At 48.2% G+C, this 22542-nt stretch overlaps 1 protein-coding gene and 1 long non-coding RNA gene across 2 annotated transcripts in view; one reads left to right on the top strand and one right to left on the bottom strand.

The window, feature by feature from the left end:
- The window catches only part of LOC309522709, a 289900-nt gene that overhangs the window by 50986 nt on the left and 216372 nt on the right, over positions 1-22542 (top strand). The window lies entirely within an intron of this gene.
- GPR162 (G protein-coupled receptor 162) lies at positions 567-22426 on the bottom strand. Its single transcript, XM_082206086.1, has 5 exons — positions 22269-22426; positions 17076-19221; positions 6935-7124; positions 2728-2879; positions 567-1511 (listed from the first exon to the last, which is right to left on the bottom strand). Exons 2-5 carry the CDS (start codon positions 17985-17987, stop codon positions 963-965), a joined length of 1803 nt encoding a protein of 600 aa, XP_082062212.1. The 5' UTR covers positions 17988-19221; positions 22269-22426; the 3' UTR covers positions 567-962.

The raw sequence follows: 22542 nt of genomic DNA, 5'->3' as shown, positions 1-22542 counted from the left end.
AAGGAACGTGCGGCTTCTGCGGGCTTTTCTACGAGGAGGGAGAAGGGACTGACGGGCCATGTCAGTCCTTTCTCCCTCCTGGGGAAAAGCCCGCAAGAGCCACGTGGAGCTTGTGTGCGGCTCTTGGGGGCTTTTCCTGCCTGCCTCCCCCCTGCATTCGCTCCATAAGACGCACACACATTTCCCCTTACTTTTTAGGAGGGAAAAAGTGCGTCTTACGGAGCGAAAATACGGTACTTAATTCGTTCCGGAGGTCCGTTCTTAACCTGAAACTGTTCTTAACCCGAAGCACCACTTTAGCTAATGGGGCCTCCTGCTGCTGCCGCACCGCTGGAGCCCGATTTCTGTTCTCATCCTGAAGCAAAGTTCTTAACCTGAAGCACTATTTCTGGGTTAGCGGAGTCTGTAACCTGAAGCCTATGTAACCCGAGGTACCACTGTACTCAGAAGTAGGTCTCAATTGTTTTCAGTGGGGCTTAATCGTAGGTAAATGCATGCCCGAATCACTTGAAAACAAAACAACAAACATTGTGAACACACTTTAAGAAGAGAAAGCCAGGCACAGGTGACACTCCAAATATAGATTTCTTTTTAATACCTTCCTGTCCCACACTTGGCAGCCGACGACAAGCATTTCTCATAATGGGTGGAGCTAAGAAAAGGGAGGGGCGTGTGGCACTAACAATGCTACTGAGGGGGTGGAACTGGAGAAAAAAGTGCCCTCCGGTGAACTGCGGTGGTCTATGCTCACGATTTGCCACCTGGGCGCAGGGCTCCGTGGCTCCTTCGAACAAAGCCGGTTCTCCTTCCCCACCACATCAGGACCCCGCCGTGGGCACCCCCCCCCTCCTCTGCCAACATGGTGAGAAACACAAGGACCTAAAAACACCCCTTGGGTCCTGGGGAGACACGTCGAGTTTGGCTTAAAAATCCAGAGCCCAGCAAATGCTTTCGCCGCCATTTCATAGGCCGAGCTCCTGGAAACCCCGCGCTTCCTGAGCTCCCAAGGTCCGTCTCCCGGGCTCCTGTTCTCCGCTGTAGAGGTATAGGTTTTCCCCACCAGTCAGTGAACACCGGCGATCCTTCTCGGGGCCGTCTTCCTGCTCGGTGCCATCCAGAGAGTGGCGCCTCTCCTGCTGCGCCGCCAGCGGCAGGCGCGAGTGGCGCGGGCTGCTGTGCGGGGACGGCACCGGCGTCTCGTCGATGAAGGTGGTGATTTCGTCGCGGAAGAAGCAGACGCTAGACCCCGAGGAAGGTCCCCGGGACACCAGCCCAGCTTCCAGGAACTGCCGGAGCGTGGTGAACTCGTCTTCGGGAGGCCGGTGGCGCCGGTGGTGGTGATGGTAGCTGCGGAGCTCCGGCAGCAGGAAGCTGGGGACGCCCCCGTGTTTGTGAGGGGTAGGCACGCGGATGTCGTCGGATGAGGACCACTTGTGGAGGAAGGAAGGCGAGGAGTGGTGGGAGGAGAAGATGTTGGTTTCGTCGTGGGACATCCTCCGGGAGAGAGGGACCTGGAAGGAAAGAAGGAGGTGAGAGACAGCGGGCAAGGAGGTTGGATGGCGTGCAATATATAGGCTTTCCCCCTCTCAGGTGGGTGCTATTGTCATTATAAGAGAACAAGGGAGGCGTTCCTAGTGAGTTCCAGAACCTCTTTTTCTAGAAAAATAGCACTGGGTAGGTCCAATGGCAAATATATATATATAGAAAGAGAAAACACAACACAGAGCCTAGGACTTGCCGATCAGAAAGCCGGCGGTTCGAATCCCAGCGACGGGGTGAGCTCCTGTTGCTCGGTCCCTGCTCCTGCCAACCTAGCAGTTCGAAAGCACGTCAAAGAGCAAGTAGATAAATAGGTACCGCTCTGGTGGGAAAGTAAACGGCGTTTCCATGCGCTGCTCTGGTTCGCCAGAAGCGGCTTAGTCATGCTGGCCACATGACCCGGAAGCTGTACGCCGGCTCCCTCGGCCAATAAAGCAAGATGAGTGCCGCAACCCCAGAGTCGGCCACGACTGGACTTAATGGTCAGGGGTTCCTTTACCTTTACCTAGTGCCACTATTTCTGATGCATTTGCCTCAAGTTTTGCGACTGTGCAAATTTCATAGAAATGTTTTGGGTATGTGAGTCTTAGTGAGCAACACACACCTGCCCCGTAACACCACTTTGTAAAGAAAATGTGACACACACCTCTCCCCCTTGCTTTTCTAGTTTTGTTCTACTTTATGTGGTTTTGGGGGCTACAAAACTTCCAAAACAGGGAAAGAAAAACCCAAGTGTTCTACTAACACAGATTCGTGGTCCTGAATTGTGTTGGTGGGAGAGTCTGGAGTACCTTTTGGCTGCTCAGTTCTTCCTTGCTCTGTTTTTCTTTTTAAAAAATAGTACAAGCGGGAGATAACTACAGCATGCACCACTCTGGCGAGACAGTCCGCGGGCAGGTAGGGTCTTAGCCTGCATACCAGGTGGAGCTGGTAGACAGGTGGAGCCCTGGACACAGAATTAACCTGTGCCTCCATGGACAGCTGTGAGTCCAAAATAACTCCCACACTGCGCACCTGCACAGCTCTCTCAGAACTGGTGTTATGTGGTCCCGGCGGCCACTCCCAGTCCCATAAATGTGTTAAATAAACAGAACGTTGGTTTGTACATTTCAAATGTTGGCAGCGTGATCTGGTCATGTCCCAGACTGGCAGCCAAACCCTCGCACCCCGAAGAAGGGGACTGCTTACCTGCAGGTAGTGCACCCTGTCATGGGGCAACAGCATGTGATGCACTGGCAGCAGCTTGGCATCTCTGGGATCCCGTTTCATAGATGCAGCACCATTGGCATCGAATCGCACTTTGCAGATCCTCCCGTCACCGTAATCGTCACCAGTGCCATCTAGAGGACGACAAGAATGTCTTTGCCACATTTTCTCTCCTCCTCCTTGTTCCCCACCTCAAACAGACAGAGGGCAGACCTACGCAGGCGTGGAACATCTGGATTCTTGCGCTTTGAGGAGGCTAGAGTGTTCATTTGTGGCGAGCTGGTTTTCTAAGCGGTTCGTCACGACTGTGGCATCTATTGCCGCAAGCCTGTAATGAGCTGGACTTGCATGTCAAGTTTCCCACAATGCAGCCTTGCTTGTATTCTGTGCTTATGGGAAATAGCTTGCCATTTCTAGTTGACTACGTGCACAAGGAAAACCCGTGTGGATTTGACCGTGCCACAGTGATGGTGTGAATCTGCTGTCAATTCTATTGATGCTTTTAAAGGAAACACCATCTGGATTTTGGACAGGGATGCCATAGTCATTGGGTATGTTACTTAGGAGCATTTGGATGGGCAGTGCAATGTACTTGATTACCCCCCCCCAAAAAAAAAAAAAAATTCTAGGAATCACTGTTTAAGTAAGAGGAAACGGACCGTCTTACATATAGCTGTCAAGTGTCCCTTATTTGGCGGGACAGTCCCTTATCCCAGCGCCATGTCCCGCTGCTGTCCCTTATTGATGATGCCCCTTAAATAAGCTACTGAAGGTAATGGGGCCCTTTCTATGTCCGGCTGTCCTTTGTCAACAACAAATTGTTGCTGTTTTTTGTGTTGAATATATGCTATATGGTAATTTATGGACCTAATAGGTATCTAAAGCCATTTGCATGCAACAAAATATGTATTTTATCAAAGTAATTGTTGATCCCTTATTTTGGCTGCTGATCCCTTATTTTTGAGGCTGCTGGTCCCTTATTTTCAAATCTGTAAGTTGACAGCTATGCTTACGTTTAAAGGCAGAGCAAAATTTTTTAGTTTGGTGGGGGGTGTTTAAAAGTGGCCTTATCCTATTAAGTTTAAACACACACATTTCTCTACTGGAATAAGCTCTGAAAGCACTTTCCTACAAAGATGGTGAGAGTGACTGAAGTAACATCCAGCCAGCATCATGAAAGTTTCAATCTGGAAACAAAATTCAGCAATGTTGCAACAGGTGTTTTTTTTTTTAAAAAAAAGAAAGAAATGTGATTGTTTTCCTAAGATGATGAGTGGAGATATAAACAAATGAATGTACATGTGCTACTTTAAAACAAAAATGTGATACATGAATCATAGAATCATAGAATTGGAAGAGACCACAAGGGCCATCGAGTCCAACCCCCTGCCAAGCAGGAAACACCATCAGAGCACTCCTGACATATGGTTGTCAAGCCTCTGCTTAAAGACCTCCAAAATAGGAGACTCCACCACACTCCTTGGCAGCAAATTCCACTGTCAAACAGCTCTTACTGTCAGGAAGTTCTTCCTAATGTTTAGGTGGAATCTTCTTTCTTGTAGTTTGGATCCATTGCTCTGTGTCCGCTTCTCTGGAGCAGCAGAAAACAACCTTTCTCCCTCCTCTATGTGACATCCTTTTATATATTTGAACATGGCTATCATATCACCCCTTAACCTCCTCTTCTCCAGGCTAAACATGCCCAGCTCCCTTAGCCGTTCCTCATAAGGCATCGTTTCCAGGCCTTTGACCATTTTGGTTGCCCTCCTCTGGACACGTTCCAGTTTGTCAGTGTCCTTCTTGAATTGTGGTGCCCAGAGTAAGGGCAAAACTGATGGCTGACCCGTTATGCAGTGTGTTGGGAGTATATGTCTGTAATGAAAAACCAGACTTACACCTGTGACTGTTGTTCGTCTCTTACACGACTCTTCACTTTTATATTCATTTTAAATAATGAAGACAGGTTCAAAGCCTTTATCTCCTAGTTGGTCCACTGAGAGGTCAAGTGATATAATCTGACCCATGGTTTTAAAGATAATAAACTCTGGGATGGGAGAGCAGCAGACAGAGCAGGGACACAGCTTACCTGCTCACAGCCTTCCCTACTATGCATCACACTGTATTACTTTTCAAATTATAGTAACTACTTCCAAATTTGCATCAATCTATGTAAGCTAATGGGACGCGGGTGGCGCTGTGGGTTAAATCACAGAGCCTCTGGGCTTGCCAGTCAGAAGGTCAGTGGTTCGAATCCCCGCGACGGGGTGAGCTCCCGTTGTTCGGTCCCTGCTCCTGCCAACCTAGCAGTTCAAAAGCACGTCAAAGTGCAAGTAGATAAATAGGTACCACTCCGGCGGGAAGGTAAACGGCGTTTCCGTGCACTGCTCTGGTTTGCCAGAAGCGGCTCAGTCATGCTGGCCACATGACCCGGAAGCTGTACGCCGGCTCCCTCGGCCAGTAAAGCAAGATGAGCGCCGCAACCCCAGAGTCGGCCACGACTGGACCTAATGGTCAGGGGTCCATTTACTCTTTACCTTATGTAAGCTAATATACAAAAAATAACATTGCAAATCTGTGTCCTCTTTTGCCTCTTTTTGTGATGCATTTCCCTTTTTTGGTGATATGATAGTAGCCCCTCAAGAAGAAAACCTCTGCAAACACAATTTTTTCCTTTGCCTCGATACATTCAATTTTATCTGCCTATACCTACTGCTATTTAAACTGCTTGATGCTTTTAATGCCGTTTTTCTAGTATTTCAACAGCGGCTGATGCAATCACCATGAGCGAACACCAATTTAACTAACACCTGGCTCATCTAGAAGATGAACCCATTTTGTTCTAACCATCTTCCATTAGCTAGGGACTAGATTGGCTATGACGCTGGATGATCTGTGATCAGATCTATGCTGTTTTGCAAAAGGTAGATGTAGCTGCAATGGGGGCGGGGGACACAATATGGTATCTGTATGTTTTCCACTGTGGGGATTTAGATTGGGGGAAATGTGTGTGTGGAGGGGGGAGGATAAACCCCTGAACCCTCATTTCTGCTGCCCCACTCATGCCTGTGTTTATTTTTCAAAATGCAAACAAATATGGGAAATTCAGTCATAGATCTTCTCACTAATTTGCCCCCAATTCCAGCTGCGGATCCCACAAAGCGTTGCCCATTGTTCTTTTTCCATCCCCACCCTCTCCAGAGTTTTGCCACTTCCTCCAGCTATAGAGAGAGAATGCAGAAAGAAAGAACGAACACAAAGAGTGTTTAAGGAGATAAATGAAATCACTGGGTTAAAGGTGACCAAAAGTCCTGAAGTAGCATGATTATCAATTTACGATGGGGTGGAAGGTTCGCAGGCTATGAAGGACTTGCTCATAAATTTATTGACAGCTGCATAGAATCATAGAATCATAGAGTTGGAAGAGACCACAAGGGCCATCGAGTCCAACCCCCTGCCAAGCATGAATTATTATAGCCAGCAAGTGGAAGGGGCAAGCAGAATATAAAATGGAAGAATGGTATAAAGAGGTGTGGGATATAGCAATTAATGATAAATTAACATGTGCTATTAAGGCAAGATGGGGAACATGCAGGAGAAATGATTTTGAGGAGATATGGAAGGTATTTGTAGAATTTGTACTGTTAAAACAGAAAGGGGTCAAACCATCGCAAGAGGTGTTGAAATTTGGGGAGGTTGGATAATTATAATGGAATGGTCTCAGGGGTGGGATGCACATTTTTATTCTTATTTATTTATGATTATTACTTTGTCAATAATAATAATTTTTAAAGAAAGAATGTATAAAATGTAAATAAATGTATAAAATGTAAATAAAAGAATGAAAATGGGGGGAAACAACAGCCATAGCTGCAGAAAGAAAGAAAGAAAGAAAGAAAGAAAGAAAGAAAGAAGGAAGGAAGGAGGAAGGAAGGAAGGAAGGAAGGAAGGAAGGAGGAGGAAGGGAGGAAGGGAGGGAGGGAGGGAGGGAGGAAGGAAAGAGAAAGAAAGAAAGAAAGAAAGAAAGAAAGAAAGAAAGAAAGAAAGAAAGAAAGAAAGAAAGAAAGAAAGAAAGAAAGAAAGGAGGGAGGAAGGAAGGAGGAAAGGAAGGAAGAAGGAAGGAAGGAAGGAAGGAAGGAAATACACAGAGCCTCCTCTAGCGTAGAGAGAACAAGGGATTGGAGCAGCTCACCATCTTCCCCGTCTTCCTCTGACATTATTGCCACGCATTGCTCCCACACAGTACGGACGTCAGCCCGGTAGCGTTCGCAGGACCAGATGAAGGATGGCAAGAGCAGCGTCTGCACCATCGAGCACCAGAGCACCGCCAGCACCATCCAGGTGGGAGCCGTGTCGTAGCGCAGGCTGAAGAAGCTCACCACCTGAAAGCAGGAAGGAAAGGAGGACGGGGACATGGTGAGTAACATTCCACCATCAGGCTCCCTATTCACAGCTATAGTGATGTAAGGAAGTGAGAGCTGGACCATCAAGAAGGCTGATCGCCGAAGAACGGAAGCTTTTGAGTTCTGGTGCTGGAGGAGACTCTGGAGAGTCCCATGGACTGCAAGAAGATCAAACCTCTCCATTCTGAAGGAAATCAGCCCTGAGTGCTCACAGGAAGGACAGATCGTGAAGCTGAGGCTCCAAGACTTTGGCCCCCTCATGAGAAGAGAAGACTCCCTGGAAAAGACCCTGATGTTGGGAAAGATGGAGGGCACAAGGAGAAGGGGACGACAGAGGATGAGATGGTGGGACAGTGTTCTCGAAGCTACCAGCATGACTTTGACCAAACTGTGGCAGTGGAAGACAGGAGTGCCTGGCGTGCTCTGGTCCAAGGGGTCATGAAGAGGCGGACACGACTAAACGACTAAGCAACAACATTCACGGCTAAGTCTGGAGACAGGTCCCCCCACCCAATATACACAGAAGAAAAGCTGAAAGTGCCATCACAGCTCACGGTGTTTACATTTACCCAAGCAGCAACACCGCTGCACTGTAGCATTTAATGCCCAACGCTACCTACCAGCAAGTGGTCCCTATAATACTTGATATGTCCCCCTGTCCCACCTCAAAGCTAGTGTAGTATACAGGAAATTTCTATACATGCCCCAATTAAATAATGTGGTTTAAAGCAAAATGTCTTCCTCAGGGCCAGCCCACTCATGAGACAAGGTCAGGCGACCGCCTCAGGCGGCAAGATCCACTGGGACAGCAGATCCTGGTGTAAATCTTCATTCCCCCCTTGTTCCTGATACAGATCTCCATTCATCCCTTCTTCCCTGACGGGTGTGTGTGTGTGTCACCATTTTGCAGTTCACCTCAGGCGGCAAAATGTCTTGAGCTGGCCCTGGCCTTGCTGCTTAAACCTCTCCCACACACTCATCAAATAACTCAGCTTCATATGCACATTAGGCTCGTGCGCCATGTTCCTCACCATCGTTCACATAAGTGGTTTACATTATGTCACACAACTTGACATTTCTACACCTATATGCTTCCTTTCTTCCACACCTTTGCAAAGTGTTTTAAGCATCTGTGTTTTCAGGCATAGAATCATAGAGTTGGAAGAGACCACAAGGGCCATCGAGTCCAACCCCCTGCCAAGCAGGAAACACCATCAGAGCACTCCTGACATATGGTTGTCAAGCCTCTGCTTAAAGACCTCCAAAGTAGGAGACTCCACCACACTCCTTGGCAGCAAATTCCACTGTCAAACAGCTCTTACTGTCAGGAAGTTCTTCCTAATGTTCCGTGTCCGCTTCTCTGGAGCAGCAGAAAACAACCTTTCTCCCTCCTCTATGTGACATCCTTTTATATATTTGAACATGGCTATCATATCACCCCTTAACCTCCTCTTCTCCAGGCTAAACATGCCCAGCTCCCTTAGCCGTTCCTCATAAGGCATCGTTTCCAGACCTTTGACCATTTTGGTTGCCCTCCTCTGGACACGTTCCAGTTTGTCAGTGTCCAGAAAGTATGGGAAAGTAAACTACATAGGAGAAATAGAAGCCCTCTCTGGCTTCTGTGTATTTTGTACATTTGTTTGTTTGTTTGCATATAACAAGCAGTGATCATTTTTAGAAGCAATAGAAATGGAAAGCCATTCACTCGCTTAAAAAAATATTGACTTGTGTTTTGAATGTGCAAATACCGTATATTTTCATGTATAAGATGCCCACATGTATAAGACGCCCCCTGTTTTGGGGGACTCCAAATTAAGAAAACACCCCTCAGCACTACCCATGTACAAGACGAGCCCCAATTTTAAACCCAATTTTTTGGTTAAAAAAAAAAGCTAGTCTTATGTACGGAAAAATACAGTAAATAATGCCATTATAAATAAACAATTGCTTGCATAATCTTGCTCATTTATCCATTCCATTATGTTAAATCATGTGAACTATTTTACAGAATGTACCAGACAAAGCTAATACAGTGGTACCTCGGTTTAAGAACAGCCCTGTTTACGAACAATTCGGTTTACGAACTCTGCAAAACCAGAAGTAGTGTCCCGGTTTGCAAACTTTACCTCGGTCTAAGAACGGAATCCGAACAGTGGAAGGGCACCAGCAGCGGGAGGCCTCATTAGGGAAAGCGTGCCTCAGTTTAAGAACAGTTTCGGTTCAAGAATGCACTTCCGGAACAGATTAAGTTCATAAACTGAGGTACCACCATACAGTGGTATCTCAGGTTACATATGCTTCAGGCCTCATTAGGGAAAGCGTGCCTCAGTTTAAGAACAGTTTCGGTTTAAGAATGCACTTCCGGAACAGATTAAGTTCATAAACTGAGGTACCACCATACAGTGGTATCTCAGATTACATATGCTTCAGGTTACAGACGCTTCAGGTTACAGACTCCGCTAACCCAGAAATAGTGCTTCAGGTTAAGAACTTTGCTTCAGGATGAGAACAGTAATTGTGTTCCAGCGGCGCGGCAGCAGTGTGAGGCTCCGTTAGCTAAAGTGGTGCTTCAGGTTAAGAACAGTTTCAGGTTAAGAACGGACCTCTGGAACGAATTAAGTACTTAACCCGAGGTACCACTGTATTCGTAAATAATATTGAGCTAATTGATGGTAGTTTTGGAGCAGATTAAAGAGAGGTTTGTTTTGCTTCATGGTGTATCATTTCATAAGTGTGATGTTTGTTAACATTTTTTGCTTATAATAATAATAATATAATAATAATTTATTATTTGTACCCCGCTCATCTGGCTGGGTTTCCCCAGCCACTCTGGGCGGCTTCCACAAAGACCAAAAATACACTAATATGTCATACATTAAAAACTTCCCTGAACAGGGCTGCCTTCAGATGTCTTCTAAAAGTCTGGTAGTTGTTGTTCTCTTTGACATCTGAAGGGAGGGCATTCCACAGGGTGGGTGCCACCACCGAGAAGGCCCTCTGCCTGGTTCCCTGTAACCTCACTTCTCGCAACGAGGGAACCGCCAGAAGGCCCTCAGCGTTGGACCTCAGCGTCCGGGCAGAACGATGGGGGTGGAGATGCTGCTTCAGGTATACTGAAGGTATGCTTCTTGGCATATAAATTACACTGAAATCAGGGCTAGCTCAAGAATTTTTCGCACCTGAGTCAAACTACAAAATGTAGGGGGGGCATGGAAGAAGGGTGAGTAAAGATCTACATGGGGCACCTGGGAACCAGCAACAGCGGGTAATGCATTCCTTGGAGGCCAGATCTGCTGCCACTATCGTTCTTGCCACCTGAGGCAGCCTTGCCTCATGGGTGGACTGGCCCTAATGGGAATTCTGTATGTTCTAAAGTAAACTGGGAAAATCCATATTGGGGTTTACTGGGGCTGCTGAAAAGATGGTGGATTCTCCCACCCAACAGAGCAGCATTTAAACTCTCTGGTTTTTACACTAATTTTCCATGGCCGTTGTTGAGAGTTTCCCTTAACTTCTATTTGGGCTAAATAAAAAAAATTCCTTCCAGTAGCACCTTAAAGACCAACTAAGTTAGTTCTTGGTATGAGCTTTCGTGTGCATGCACACTTCTTCAGATACACTGAAACAGAAGTTGCCAGACCCTTCTATATATTCTCACTATATAGTGAGAACCTTCTCACTATATAGAAGGGTTTTTTTATTTTGACTATGGCAGACCAATACGGCTACCTTTCTATTTGGGCTGTGTGAGAGGGTGTCTCTAGGCTGTGGGAGGTGCCTGCAAAATGCAGCTGGTAGCTGAAAGTGAAATATTTTTGGCAAAGCTCCTGCATCAACATGGGAGTCATTCCTAACATTAATGGAAGCATTGTAACTTGTGAGCTAGTTCGCATACCTGCCTCACTCACAGCAGAGAATTTATTCTGTGCCTGGTGCTCACTGCAAAAAGCTCATTCAACTAGTTCACCACAGGAGGAACTGAATTTGTGCACCTCAGTGCAATCTGATCAATGAGTTGAATGCTGACTGGCAGCATTTCAGCTTCCGCTCATGGCAAGTGTCAGGCAACTTGATTCATTGCAAACAAACACTAACAAAGCACTTTAAAAAGAAACAAATGCTAATCGTTGCTAGAATACAGTGGTGCCTCGCAAGACGAAATTAATTCGTTCCGCAAGATTTTTCTTCTTGCGAGTTTTTTGTCTTGCGAAGCACGGTTTCCCATAGGAATGCATTGAAAATCAATCAATGCGTTCCTATGGAGACCGTCCGGGGACAGAGGGGAAGCGCCGCTCTGTCCCCTCTTTTGAAGCAAGGGGCGGAGAGGAGAAGATCGCTTCTCCCCCTTGCCACCCCTTGGTTCAAAAGGGGTCCGGGGAGAGAGGGGAAGGCGCTGCGCCTTCCCCTCTGTTCCCGGAGCTTGCGGTGCTGGCAACGGGGAGAAGCGATCTTCTCCCCGCCGCCCCTTGCTTCAAAAGAGGTCCGGGGACAGCGGGGAAGACGCGCTGCGCTTCCCGCTATCCCCGGAGCTTGCGGGGCAAGTTTCGTTTTGCGAAGCAAGCCCATAGGGAAATTCGTCTTGCGAAGCAACTCGAAAACGAAAAAACCTTTCATTTTGCGAGTTTTTCATCTCGCGAGGAGTTCGTCTTGCGGGGCACCACTGTAATGTAAAGAGCAATGGCTGATCTGGACTTTGTCTTTGGGCATGGGTATGCAAACTAAGGCCCAATTGCCTTCTCAATCCGGCCCGTGGACGGTCCGGAAATCAGTGTGTTTTTACATGAGTAGAATGTGTCCTTTTATTTAAAATGCATCTCTGGGTTATTCGTAGGGCATAGGAATTTGTTCATTTTTTCCCTCCAAAATATAGTCTAGCCCCCCACGTGGCTGAAAACGTTTGCTGACCCCTGTCTTTGGGAAACTACGATTTTCAGCAACTCCACCATTCTAAATCACAAACTAAGTGTGGAATGTGGTTACACAAATGTTACCAAAGTAGTGCATCAAAATTCATGTCCCCAGACCTTTGTGGTCTTTTTATTTAACATGTAGTGTGTATGTGTTTTAATTTGCAGTCCATATATTCTGCTACTGTGCCAGACAATTGTAGATATTCTAACTGCTAAGCCCTGGAAACCACGTGCCCCAGTAGCGCTCTCAGATTTGCTAACAGTTTCTGCTACTTAAGAGAGAGAAAAAACATCATTAGAAGCTCTGTCTTCCCCTCTCCATTGCTGGAATGTACATCCATGGGTGGGAAAACAAAACTCCAGGGGCATGAACTCTGCTTGAAACTGACAAGGATTCTAGGGACCTTTACTGAAACTAACAACTGCAGTCCTGTCTCTTCCTGCCACTCTCATGAACAGTCATACCCCACATGTTCCTGCTGCCCCCAGAACACCGGCTAGAGAAGCAGTTCTGGGCTTTATACCCACTCAACAGGGACCCGAGAGAACATTTTATGAAAAGGAAAATGCAATTGCGGTTTGCTCTGAAAGGTCAGGACTGAAAAAGTATCTGAGGGCATACGTTGAAAAACTGATTTTCTACCTTGATGTTTGCTTTATTGTTTATTTATTTATTTATTTTCATGTTGAAAGCATTATTGCAATGCATGTTTGTATCTTAGAAGCGCATCCACACAAGTTTCGATCACACTCCCCAGAAAAGGAAAGAGCCAATTCCTAACGGAGCTGTGCCTATGAAGGCCATCGGGCAATGCAAATAAGTGAGGCTCAGTCTCCAATGGGATATATCTGAGAGCAGGTCGAACTCACCTCTTGCCCAGATGACTGAAGTCACCAAGGCAGGTTTAGCGCCTGCTCAGTGATGCCCCATGGGATACGCCTCTTTACATCATTCCAAACAATAGTTCCCATTCACTTATATAGAGGAAAGCGCTGCTCATGGGGCCACAGCTAAGGTCAGGGCACCCTCTAATTCTATCACACGCTGACCTATCTTCCACTAGACAAGGATCCTGCATAATCTCTCAACCCAGTTGCCTGTCCTTGCATCCCCAGTGCTCCTTGTACTATAAAGGGCTTCCCTCCCCCACACCCCATGCCTTTTGTCAGGCCTGGTGCCAAAGGTCACCTGGCTTGAGCATTGGCCAAGGGCCCCAGGAGCTCCAAAGGGCCTTGCTGTGCTGTGACTTTGCATCCTTCCCAGGGCCAGATTTAGGTTTGATGAGGCCCTCAGCTCCTTGATATGTCCAGCTGTCCTTGTCAACAACAAATTGTCGCTGTCTTTTGTGTTGAATATATGCTATATGGAAATTTATGGACCTAATAGGTATCTAAAGCCATTTGCACATGCAGAATGTAAAAAAAGGTAAAGGCAAAGGACCCCTGACAGTTAAGTCCAGTCATGAACAATTCTGGGGTTGTGGCACTCATGTCGCTTTATAGGCTGAGGGAGCCGGCGTTTGTACGCAGACGGTTTTTCCGGGTCATGTGGCCAGCATGACTAAGCCGCTTCTGGCGCACGGAACACCAAAACCAGAGCAGCGCATGGAAACGCCATTTACCTTCCCACCGGAGCGGAACCTATTTATCTACTTGCACTGGCGTGCTTTCGAACTGCTAGGTTGGCAGGAGCTGGGACCGAGCAACGGGAGCTCACCCTGTCGTGGGGATTCAAACCGCTGACCTTCTAATTGGCAAGCCCAAGAGGCTCAGTGGTTTAGACCACAGCGCCACCTGCATCCCTTTGCAGAATGTAGGCACCGTATATATAGAAATGAGCAAACCAGTGATATTTTAGGGAGCAGGCTAGCAGGCAGGGCCCATTACTTACATCATAGGAGCCTACACAACACAAAACACTGTTGCTGTATGTAGGTTTTATTTTATTTGTTTTTTATCTTATATTTTGGAAATGTACATCCAGGGTTTTTTTCCCTTTAAATTTTTTGGGGGCCCCCAAGAGAGTGGAGCCCTAAGCTATAGCTTGTTTAGCTTATACGAAAATCCGGCACTGATCCTTCCCACCCGGCCTCCAGAGGGGATTTCAGTGCAGGGCAGGCAGCGCTGCCACTTTCAAATGGAAGCCAAACTCGGCTCCCATCTTTAGTGGCTGCTCAGCATGTTTAATTATACCAGAAATGCAGTACCCCAGCCTATACAGCCATAACATCTATATATATATTTATGGAACTACAGTTCCAGTAGGACCAAGACTACTGGCAGGGGGTTGGACTCGATGGCCCTTGTGGTCTCTTCCAACTCTATGATTCTATGATTCTAAGACTACAGATAGGTCTTCCCCTGGCTGGGAGGCCTACTGACAACCCCTGTGCCAACGCCCCCTAAAGTCTAGCACCAGCTTTGCATTTTGCTAATGTACAACAGGCTCCTTCTGTAGAACTATGACACTTGGTGCCTGCTTGGTACACTCTGCAGGTCCAGTAGTCGGGGCCTGAGGACAGAGATTGCATGGCTGTGTGTGATGTGTGTGCAGTCACCGAAGCATGTAAGTTAATTTGTCAAGGGGTGCCAAAAGAGATGGACATCAAAGCTTAGAGCAGCTGAACAGGTGGGGGGGAAATAGCTTAGGTACCTATGATATAATCCACAAGTCCTTTAGGCTGCCTGTTGTTTCAAGATAACGTTATTTCAAAATATCAAAGGCCCACGTTTCAGAAAATAGCATCTCTTTATGTATATGTGTTTGCTCCTTTCTTAAAAGTTCTTTTGATCTGCCAATCCTAACAGGAACTGGGGAGCCAGGACAGAGATTATGCCCTCTAGAGGCTAGTTGGAGGAGTATATAAATGCAACCTGAGGCTGGAAACAGATGGTTTTCTTCAGTTTTTAAAGCAAAACAGCACATGCACTGCGCCTCGTGGTGTACGCATCTAACTCTTGTCTTTGGTAAGCAGTTTTTGTAAATTTCTTCAGTTCTTCAAAATCCCCCTAGACCTGTTTGATCAGAGGCAATGGCGGGACGCAATAATTGTGTGCATACATCAAGGTCTAAACCACAGAGCCTTGCTGATCAGAAAGTCGGCGGTTCGAATCCCCTTGATGGGATGATCTCCCGTTGCTTGGTCCCTGCTCCTGCCAACCTAGCAGTTCGAAAGCACATCAAAGTGCAAGGAGAAAAATAGGTACCGCTCCAGCGGGAAAGTAAACGGCATTTCCGTGTGCTGCTCTGGTTCGCCAGAAGTGGCTTAGTCATGCTGGCCACATGACCAGGAAGCTCTCTGCAGACAAACACCAGCTCCCTTGGCCAGTAAAGTGAGATGAGCGCACAACCCCAGAGTCGTCCACAACTGGACCTAACAATCAGGGGTCCCTTTACCTTTACATCAAGGCCAACAATGCCTCTGTCGAACTATGCTCATTTTTGTCTCTAAAATGAGGCAGGGAGGTTGTTGACTTTCAAAAACTATGGTTTTCAAGCTATGTTTCAGGGAACACTGATGTTCCTTGGAAGCTAACTGGGGATTCCTCAGTGAGGTGATCGATAATGGCAAGCAGGGTTTTCTGAAAACACCCTGTGCATCGCTTCTGATCTTCTCCTGAGACCCTTAGATGCAGTGGAGTGTTTTGGGGTGAATTCTAGTGGACACATTGCAATGGGGAGGGCTAAGAGACTTGGCCACATGCCCCACATGAGTTATGTCCCCAAATCCTCTGCAAAATACAGGGAGCCCATGCTGGAGTCTCAAAGGTTCACTGCAAACATGTCAGTGCAGGAAATGTTTCCTAAAGGTCCAAAGGTTCAGGAAACTAATGTTAGCATCTGTCTGTCTCAAGAGACAATGGAGTGTACCTCCAGGGGTGAAGTCAAACTGAAGTGACCTCCAGGGGGTGCAAGCTTGGGTGGTGCATATGGCGGTCCTGGGCTACGCGTATGGCAAGACACCCCCCCTCAGACCCACTTATGTGGTCAAAGAAAAGCAGAGCAATAGGTTTGGCACAAGCTTGTCTGCAGGAGTTGCCAGAAGGAGACATATAAGATGCCATCCAACTGGCTTAGGGGATCAGTGTGGGGTTTACTCCTTAGCCTTTTCTTCAGCCAAAGTTATTCCCCCAAGCAGCTGAGGTTTAGGATCAGAGTTTCCTTCTCCTAGATGCGCTACCTTCCCAGGTTGATGAGCCCCATCAGCCCCTCATTTTCCTTTACAGCACGTACAGTAACCGCTTTCTTGACCTTTGGACCCACTATTGCTCTCATCCACTCAATCGGCTGAGGCCAGTCTTCACATGCAGGTGAAGTCCCTAACTCACTAAGGGTTTGAGACCCATTGGCTACCCTCACCTGGTTTAGCCGGCCAGTTGAAGCCGTTCCTGGGGTGCGGCCACTCTAGCATGCTAGCAGCTTCTAGGAGCCACAGGTGAGAGAGTGCAGAGTGGGACCAAAGGTGGACAAACTGAAAAAGTTTTTCTTTTTATGTAACAATATTTTTTTTAAACGGCGAAGACTCAAAATGGAACCTTTGAGCCCTAAGGTGAATCTTTCAGACACAGGTATGAGGATGTTTCAGACAAAGAGTTATGGTGGAAATTGTTTCACAGCCTTTAGAGTGGTATACGTGATCAGTACCCACAAAGGAATGACCCTCTAAATGGAAAATGGGGTGAAATTAATCTGGTGCTCTTGAAAGGGTGTATTTTACAATGAGGTTGTGACCAAATTCCTCAAGTACCCTTAGATAACCTCTGTGCTGTCTCAACTTTTGACATAATAAACCATAACCAGATAGTTATGTGTGTGACCTTATATTAAGCTCTTATCCAAATTTAGGGCTGGACTTAATTGCACTTTTTAACAATAAAATGTAAATTGAAATTCAAAGGTGGACCAACTACCCCCAGAAGGGGCATGATTTGTCCCCCCACCAGAGGTATTACCCCTCCTCTAACACCCCATAGCACTGCTCTAGGACAATGGAAAAGAGGAGGACGGGGTATTTCTTACCAAAATGGGCACCCCGGTCAGTGTGTCATAGAGGAAAACGATGGCACTGATGAGATTGGTCATCTGCATGGAAGTCTTGGCAGATTCAGACCCATCCAGCGACGACCGCCGTTTGCCCCTAACGTCCTCCACCACGATAGTTGGCACGTTGAAGGTGCTGTGAGCTGAAGACGGGCAAGCAGAGGTGGCTTCCTCCGCTCTCAGGTGGTGGCATCTGTGGTGCCTTCGGTGAGCCCACAAGGTCTGGTAGAAAGTGATGCCCACGCAAACCAAGCCCATGACGATGCCTCCGAGGAGGAGCAGGCTGAAGCACACGCCAAAGCCCAGGCCGATCTTGCTGACGATGAACTGGCAGCCGCTGGCGTAGTACCGCTCCCCATTGTTGTGCCAGCCGATAGAAGGCAGCGTGGAGAGAATGAAGGACACCATCCAGATCCCCATCACGGCGTGCAGGGCCTGCTTCTTGGCATTGCTCAGGCGGTAGTTGACAGGCCACCTCACCATCCACATGCGGTGGTAAGACAAGGAGGCGACGGTGAAGCACGTGGCCAAGGCCAAGGTGTAATAGGTGGAGACGAAGACCTTGCAGATGCTCTCGTTCCAGTCGTAGTCGGAGGACTCGCGGCGCAGCTGCACCACCGCGTAGGTGGTGAGCGGCACAGCAGCCATGAGGATGTGGGTCCCTGCCAGGAAGCACAGCAGAAGCTCCAGAGGTTTGTGCTTCTGCTGTTTGGCTGTGATGCTCAGGATGATCCAGGAGTTGGCCAGCAGGGCAAGGAGCCCGCAAGCCAGCCACCACAGCGAGTTATTGTGCAGGGTAGCCTTTGAGAGTTCCTCCATGGGGCTGCTGCCTCCACCGCGATTCATTGTGCCTCCTCCACCTTGGGATCTGGAGACAGCACAGAGGAGCATGCACAAGGCAAAGGGGTGCCTGTCTCATCTACTTCCGGGAGGAAATAGGAGAGAACTGTAGAAGGAACGTCCGGAAGGTACTGCCATGAGGAGGGTCCACTCTCTTAATCCTATTCCTTATTATTCCTTCCTCCTCTGCTCTTTCTGCATTCTTTGTTTTTCACTCTTTCGATCCATACTCCCTTCTTTAATTTTTGTCTCGCTTTTCCTCTTATATATCTTTTAAATTTATATCTTGTTTTGATTTTGTTTACAGAACGCAAAGAAACTAGTGAAAGAAGACAGAAGGCTGCTACCTGTATGTGCCCCTCCTCCTACCTTTTAAAGTTATGTACTAACACCCTCCTTTGTCTGTACAGAAAGCTAGTCCATGTATAGTAACAGGATCCTTATAACTCTTTGCAGCTGTATGCTGGATAATATTGAACAACCTTTTTGAGGATGTGACTCTATGCCCATTCCTCCTGGATTTTGGGAGGAAATGTAAGACACTTTTCCTCAGAGCCTCTGGTCAGCAAAAGTTGCTTTCCTGAATTGCTGGCCTATGAATTTACTGATTTACTGCTAGTTTTAGTGATAGCGGTTTGGCATTTTGTCTATTTCAGCTGCTTTTCTTTGAGAGGCTCTGTATATTTGTGCGGCTGGTTCCCTTGTTGCGTTTTAAACTACTGTTGTAACTGGCTTTTTGTTTTTTTGTTTTTACACAGCATCAAGTACAGAGGCAGAGGATATACGGTGAAAATAAATAATAAATTTTAAGGAGGTGAGATAAGCAAGAAGCATTTTTATTTACTGGTACTACTTCTTAGGTTGCTTGCTTGCTTGCTTTCTGTCTCCCTCAAGAAAAAGAAATGAAAAGAAGATAACCTTCTCTTAACCCCACACTGCTCTGACTCTCCTGGATGAATAGAGGATCAATGGGGAAATGGAATGGTGCACAGAATGAAAGCCCTGGTTCTCATAGGAAGAAATACCAGACTTCTGTCACCAAACACCTGAGCTGCAGGCCACTGAGTTCTCTCTCTCTCTCTCTCTCTCTCTCTCTCTCTCTCTCTCTCTCTCTCTCTTTCTTCAGTGCCTAAAGGACACCAACATTCTCCGCTTCTCAGTGGCTCAGTGTCACCAGAACTTTCTCCTCTTGTTTGGAATCTGTAGGCAGCCAATCAACAACTGCAGGAGGGAATAATCGTTTCCCCAGAGTTCCTTGGTAACTCAAGAGTTTAGAGAAACCTTACTGTAGAAAGAAGAAAAAGGAAAGCGTCAGAAAACAGCTCCATCTCTTCCAGCCTTCTTCCCCACCTCGCAGAAATCATTCCCAATTCACCAGCCCACACAATGAGTGTGTATAGCCTAGTGTGCCAAATTGCTAGATCAACAGAACAATGAAATTGTATGTCAGGAGTTCAACCACACGGCAGCCACATGTGCCTCTTGTTACCTGATCTTTGCACCCCAGGAAAGTCCAGGCCGGAATAATTTCATGAAATATGAAAGTATCTGCTGGGAGGCGGGTGGGAAGGGGAGGGTCCTAGTTTTCTCCCTGCCTCCTAGAACTCCCCTGCGCCACAGACAGTGGATTTCATGCACTGCTAAAGGTGGCCGTGTGGGAGACACACCGGGCCCACGAGGCACAATTCACTGGGGAAGTTCTTCTGTGCAAGTCCCGCTGACAGAACTGGGAACAGAGCTCCCACTGCTTTCATCTACCTTTAGGCAGGAGAACTTTCCTGGTGAGCTGCACCCCCATGTCCGTTAGATTATTATTGGGTGGGTGTGCCAATTGGATTTTCTGCCTTGGGCATCAAAATGTCTTGGGCTGTATCTGAACAGCCAGTACTGAAATACCTTGCAGTGGTGGTTCTCAAAGCACTGCTGAGAAGACCCTCATTTCCCTGTGCTTTTCCCTTTTTTTTTTTTGCTTTTCCTGTGACCTGACCAACTGGCAGTCTTGCCTACTTGCTTTTCTCCCAGCAGAAGTCTGTGCTGTTGCCACCTAACGATGCCCTTTCATCGGTCCTCAATTCCCACATGCTGTTTCATTCCTGAGCTCCCACTATAGTTCTGCTCCTCCTCCTCCTCAGTCCTGCCGCACACCCCCATTCTTCTCTTGCCATCGGTTATTTCCCACAGCTCTCTGCCAGTGACCCCCTGACCTCATAACCATCATCCTCTGCAGTCCTGTCTCTCTACACGCAGCTCAGCTGATAAACCTCAATCCATCCTGACCCATGTCTCCTCAATTTGCCCAGAGTCATGCATTTGGCCTATTTGTTCTTTCTACATGATTGGCTGTAAAATATTCTTCAGCTGCACAGCCTCTCCCTGCCAGTTAAGTTTTTTTTGCTGCACACATGCAGCCTTCCTGGAATAGTTCCAGAGCAAAGGACCACCCAGGAGACTACAGCCTGGCAGGGGACACTGGTGGCCGGCCTTGGGGGGCATTCTTGGAGCTATCACTTTGCTTGACCTTTAAAAGGGGGGGGGGGCAAATTGCTTCAGTGTCAATCTGTTTCCTCTGAGATAGCTGAGAAATTCCATTAACAGTCTATCCATATTAATTCACAAATCTTGGGACTCACATCATGAACACCTTGTGAACAAGAGGGTCAAAGACTGGCAAAAAGATCTACTACAGTACCTTATATCAGTGTTAGTGACCCTGGTTGCTAGCCTGGCCTGGAATCCTGTTTTGCTTGCTTGGTGGTGAGCTTTTTGTACAAGCAATGTTTCCACCCCCCCCCAAAAAAAAACAACTTGCAGGTGATGTGACAGAGTCATTACTGCCCATCATACAGGCGTTGTTTTTTGCTTCCCATGCTACGGTTTCTGGCTGGGTAGCTTCTGCAGGTTTTTATGATGCTTCAGCATCCGACCATATTTGGGCATCTCAGAAAACTGGCAGGACCCAACATGGGTGTCAGGTGTGTCGGATCACTGTGCCTGTCACTCGCAATTCACGCTCGGCCGTGCTGATGACAGCGCCGGCCACTGCTAATCTGAATGGCACACGGAGGTCTAGCTGGGTCAGCTGAGCTCGGAATGACAACGGGTTCCCTAAATGCAACGCGAGCAACACAACACCTTTCCCATAACTTCTGGTCAAGCCTCGCAATACTAAGCTGGTTGCCTAAGACCTCACCCCGCTGCTGCTGCCTCCTCCTCCTCCCTTTCCTCACCCTGGGATGTGGGCCTGCTTGGTTCTCAGCAAGCCTTATGTTGGCAGGTTTCCACCCCCCCACGGCGCTTCCTGTTAAATGCCAGCTCCCACCCTCCTAGCCGTCTTTCCATATGGGAAGTTCTGCCTGACTACGGAAACAAGTTAACTCACAAGCTCGTGACGGGGAAGAGGCAGAAAAGGAGGGACTGAGAGGGAGAGTAAGATGACCCAGAAACGAAAAGAGACAATAAAAATAAAACACAAGGTGGGCATGAGAGAGGAAACCTGTCCGAGGCTGGGCAAGGAAGAGCCCCTACTGTTGCCCTGTGGGGCTCAGGGGGAAACCAGGAATAATCAAGGTGGGGGGTGATATTCCCCACTGACACATCCTCCCCCAACGCCACCAGTCCAACGCTATATATCCTTCTGTCTTGGGCAGACCTTGGCCTCAACTAAGTTACCATGGTTATTGCTGATGAGGGTAGGCCTGGGGGGGGGCAAGAGTGCCAACTTGAATAAAATAGCCGGGTGGGGGTGGACACAGGTAAGCCACGTCCTGCGAAATTGATTACAAGGTGGACACACACACACATACCATTTGAATGGCAGCGTCTATCAACTTGGGGGCTGCCCCTTCAAATATTTGGGGGGGAGCGTGAAGGGACCTCGGCTCCTCAGAGTTGGCTCCTATGGGGATGAGGAAGGGGGGGTGGGCAGGTAGTAAAGGGGAGAACAACACAGGCCTGCCTTGCCCTTTCCTGCAGAAGTGAAGATAAGAGAATCTGGCTGAGGGTGAGGGCAAATCACCCAGCCGAGACAGATCCGTGCCCACCGGTGGCCATGCCCAAGTCATGAGGAGGGAGATGGTGGAAGTCGGGTCCTTGCAGCCTCAGGCAGCCAAGCAAGCAGGGGCCTCCGTCCTGGGGAGAAGAGCTGGCCGGGGTCAAGAGCTGCCCGCTCTCCAGCCAAGGCGAAGCGCGCTGTCCATCTCCCGAAGGCGCGCAAGGGCTCCGAGGCGCCCCTAGGGCAGGCTGGGGACCGCGGCGCGAAGCCCAGGCCGCCCCTTCCCCTTCTCCGCGGCCCCGGCAGGGAGGCAGCGAGCTGCGCGATCTGGTCCATCTTACCTCTTGCCGCTTCTGCTGCCATGGCGACCGGAGCATCCTTTGCTGCTGCTGCTGCCGCCGGCTGCGTGCGTGTCTGCCTGCGGGAGCGGCTCCCTCGCTCGCCCGCCACGCCGCTCGCTCCTGCCCGCATCTCGCCTGGAAGTGGCGGCGGCGGCGGCGCTGGCGAGGGCGCGCGGGGAAAGGCGGGCGGAGGAGAGATCCTCGGGCGAAGGAGGAGGGAGATGGATGGCAGGCAGGCAGGAGGCCACCTACCTGCCTTAGCTCCCCACCCACC

This window comes from Podarcis vaucheri (assembly GCF_965113315.1).
Source record: "Podarcis vaucheri genome assembly, chromosome: 17".
In the NCBI taxonomy this organism is placed as follows: domain Eukaryota; kingdom Metazoa; phylum Chordata; class Lepidosauria; order Squamata; family Lacertidae; genus Podarcis; species Podarcis vaucheri.
This window is presented reverse-complemented; position numbering and strand designations above follow the sequence as displayed.

Bases quoted from the DNA above. Each gene is read 5' to 3' on its own strand.
- GPR162 (XM_082206086.1), bottom strand. From the start codon at position 17,987: ATGCTCCTCTGTGCTGTCTCCAGATCCCAAGGTGGAGGAGGCACAATG. The intron at 2,880-6,934 runs GTGAGCTGCTCC...GTCGTCCTCTAG, and splicing joins AGAGGAAGACGGGGAAGATG to ATGGCACTGGTGACGATTAC. The intron at 1,512-2,727 runs GTAAGCAGTCCC...CTTTCCTTCCAG, and splicing joins ACAGGGTGCACTACCTGCAG to GTCCCTCTCTCCCGGAGGAT.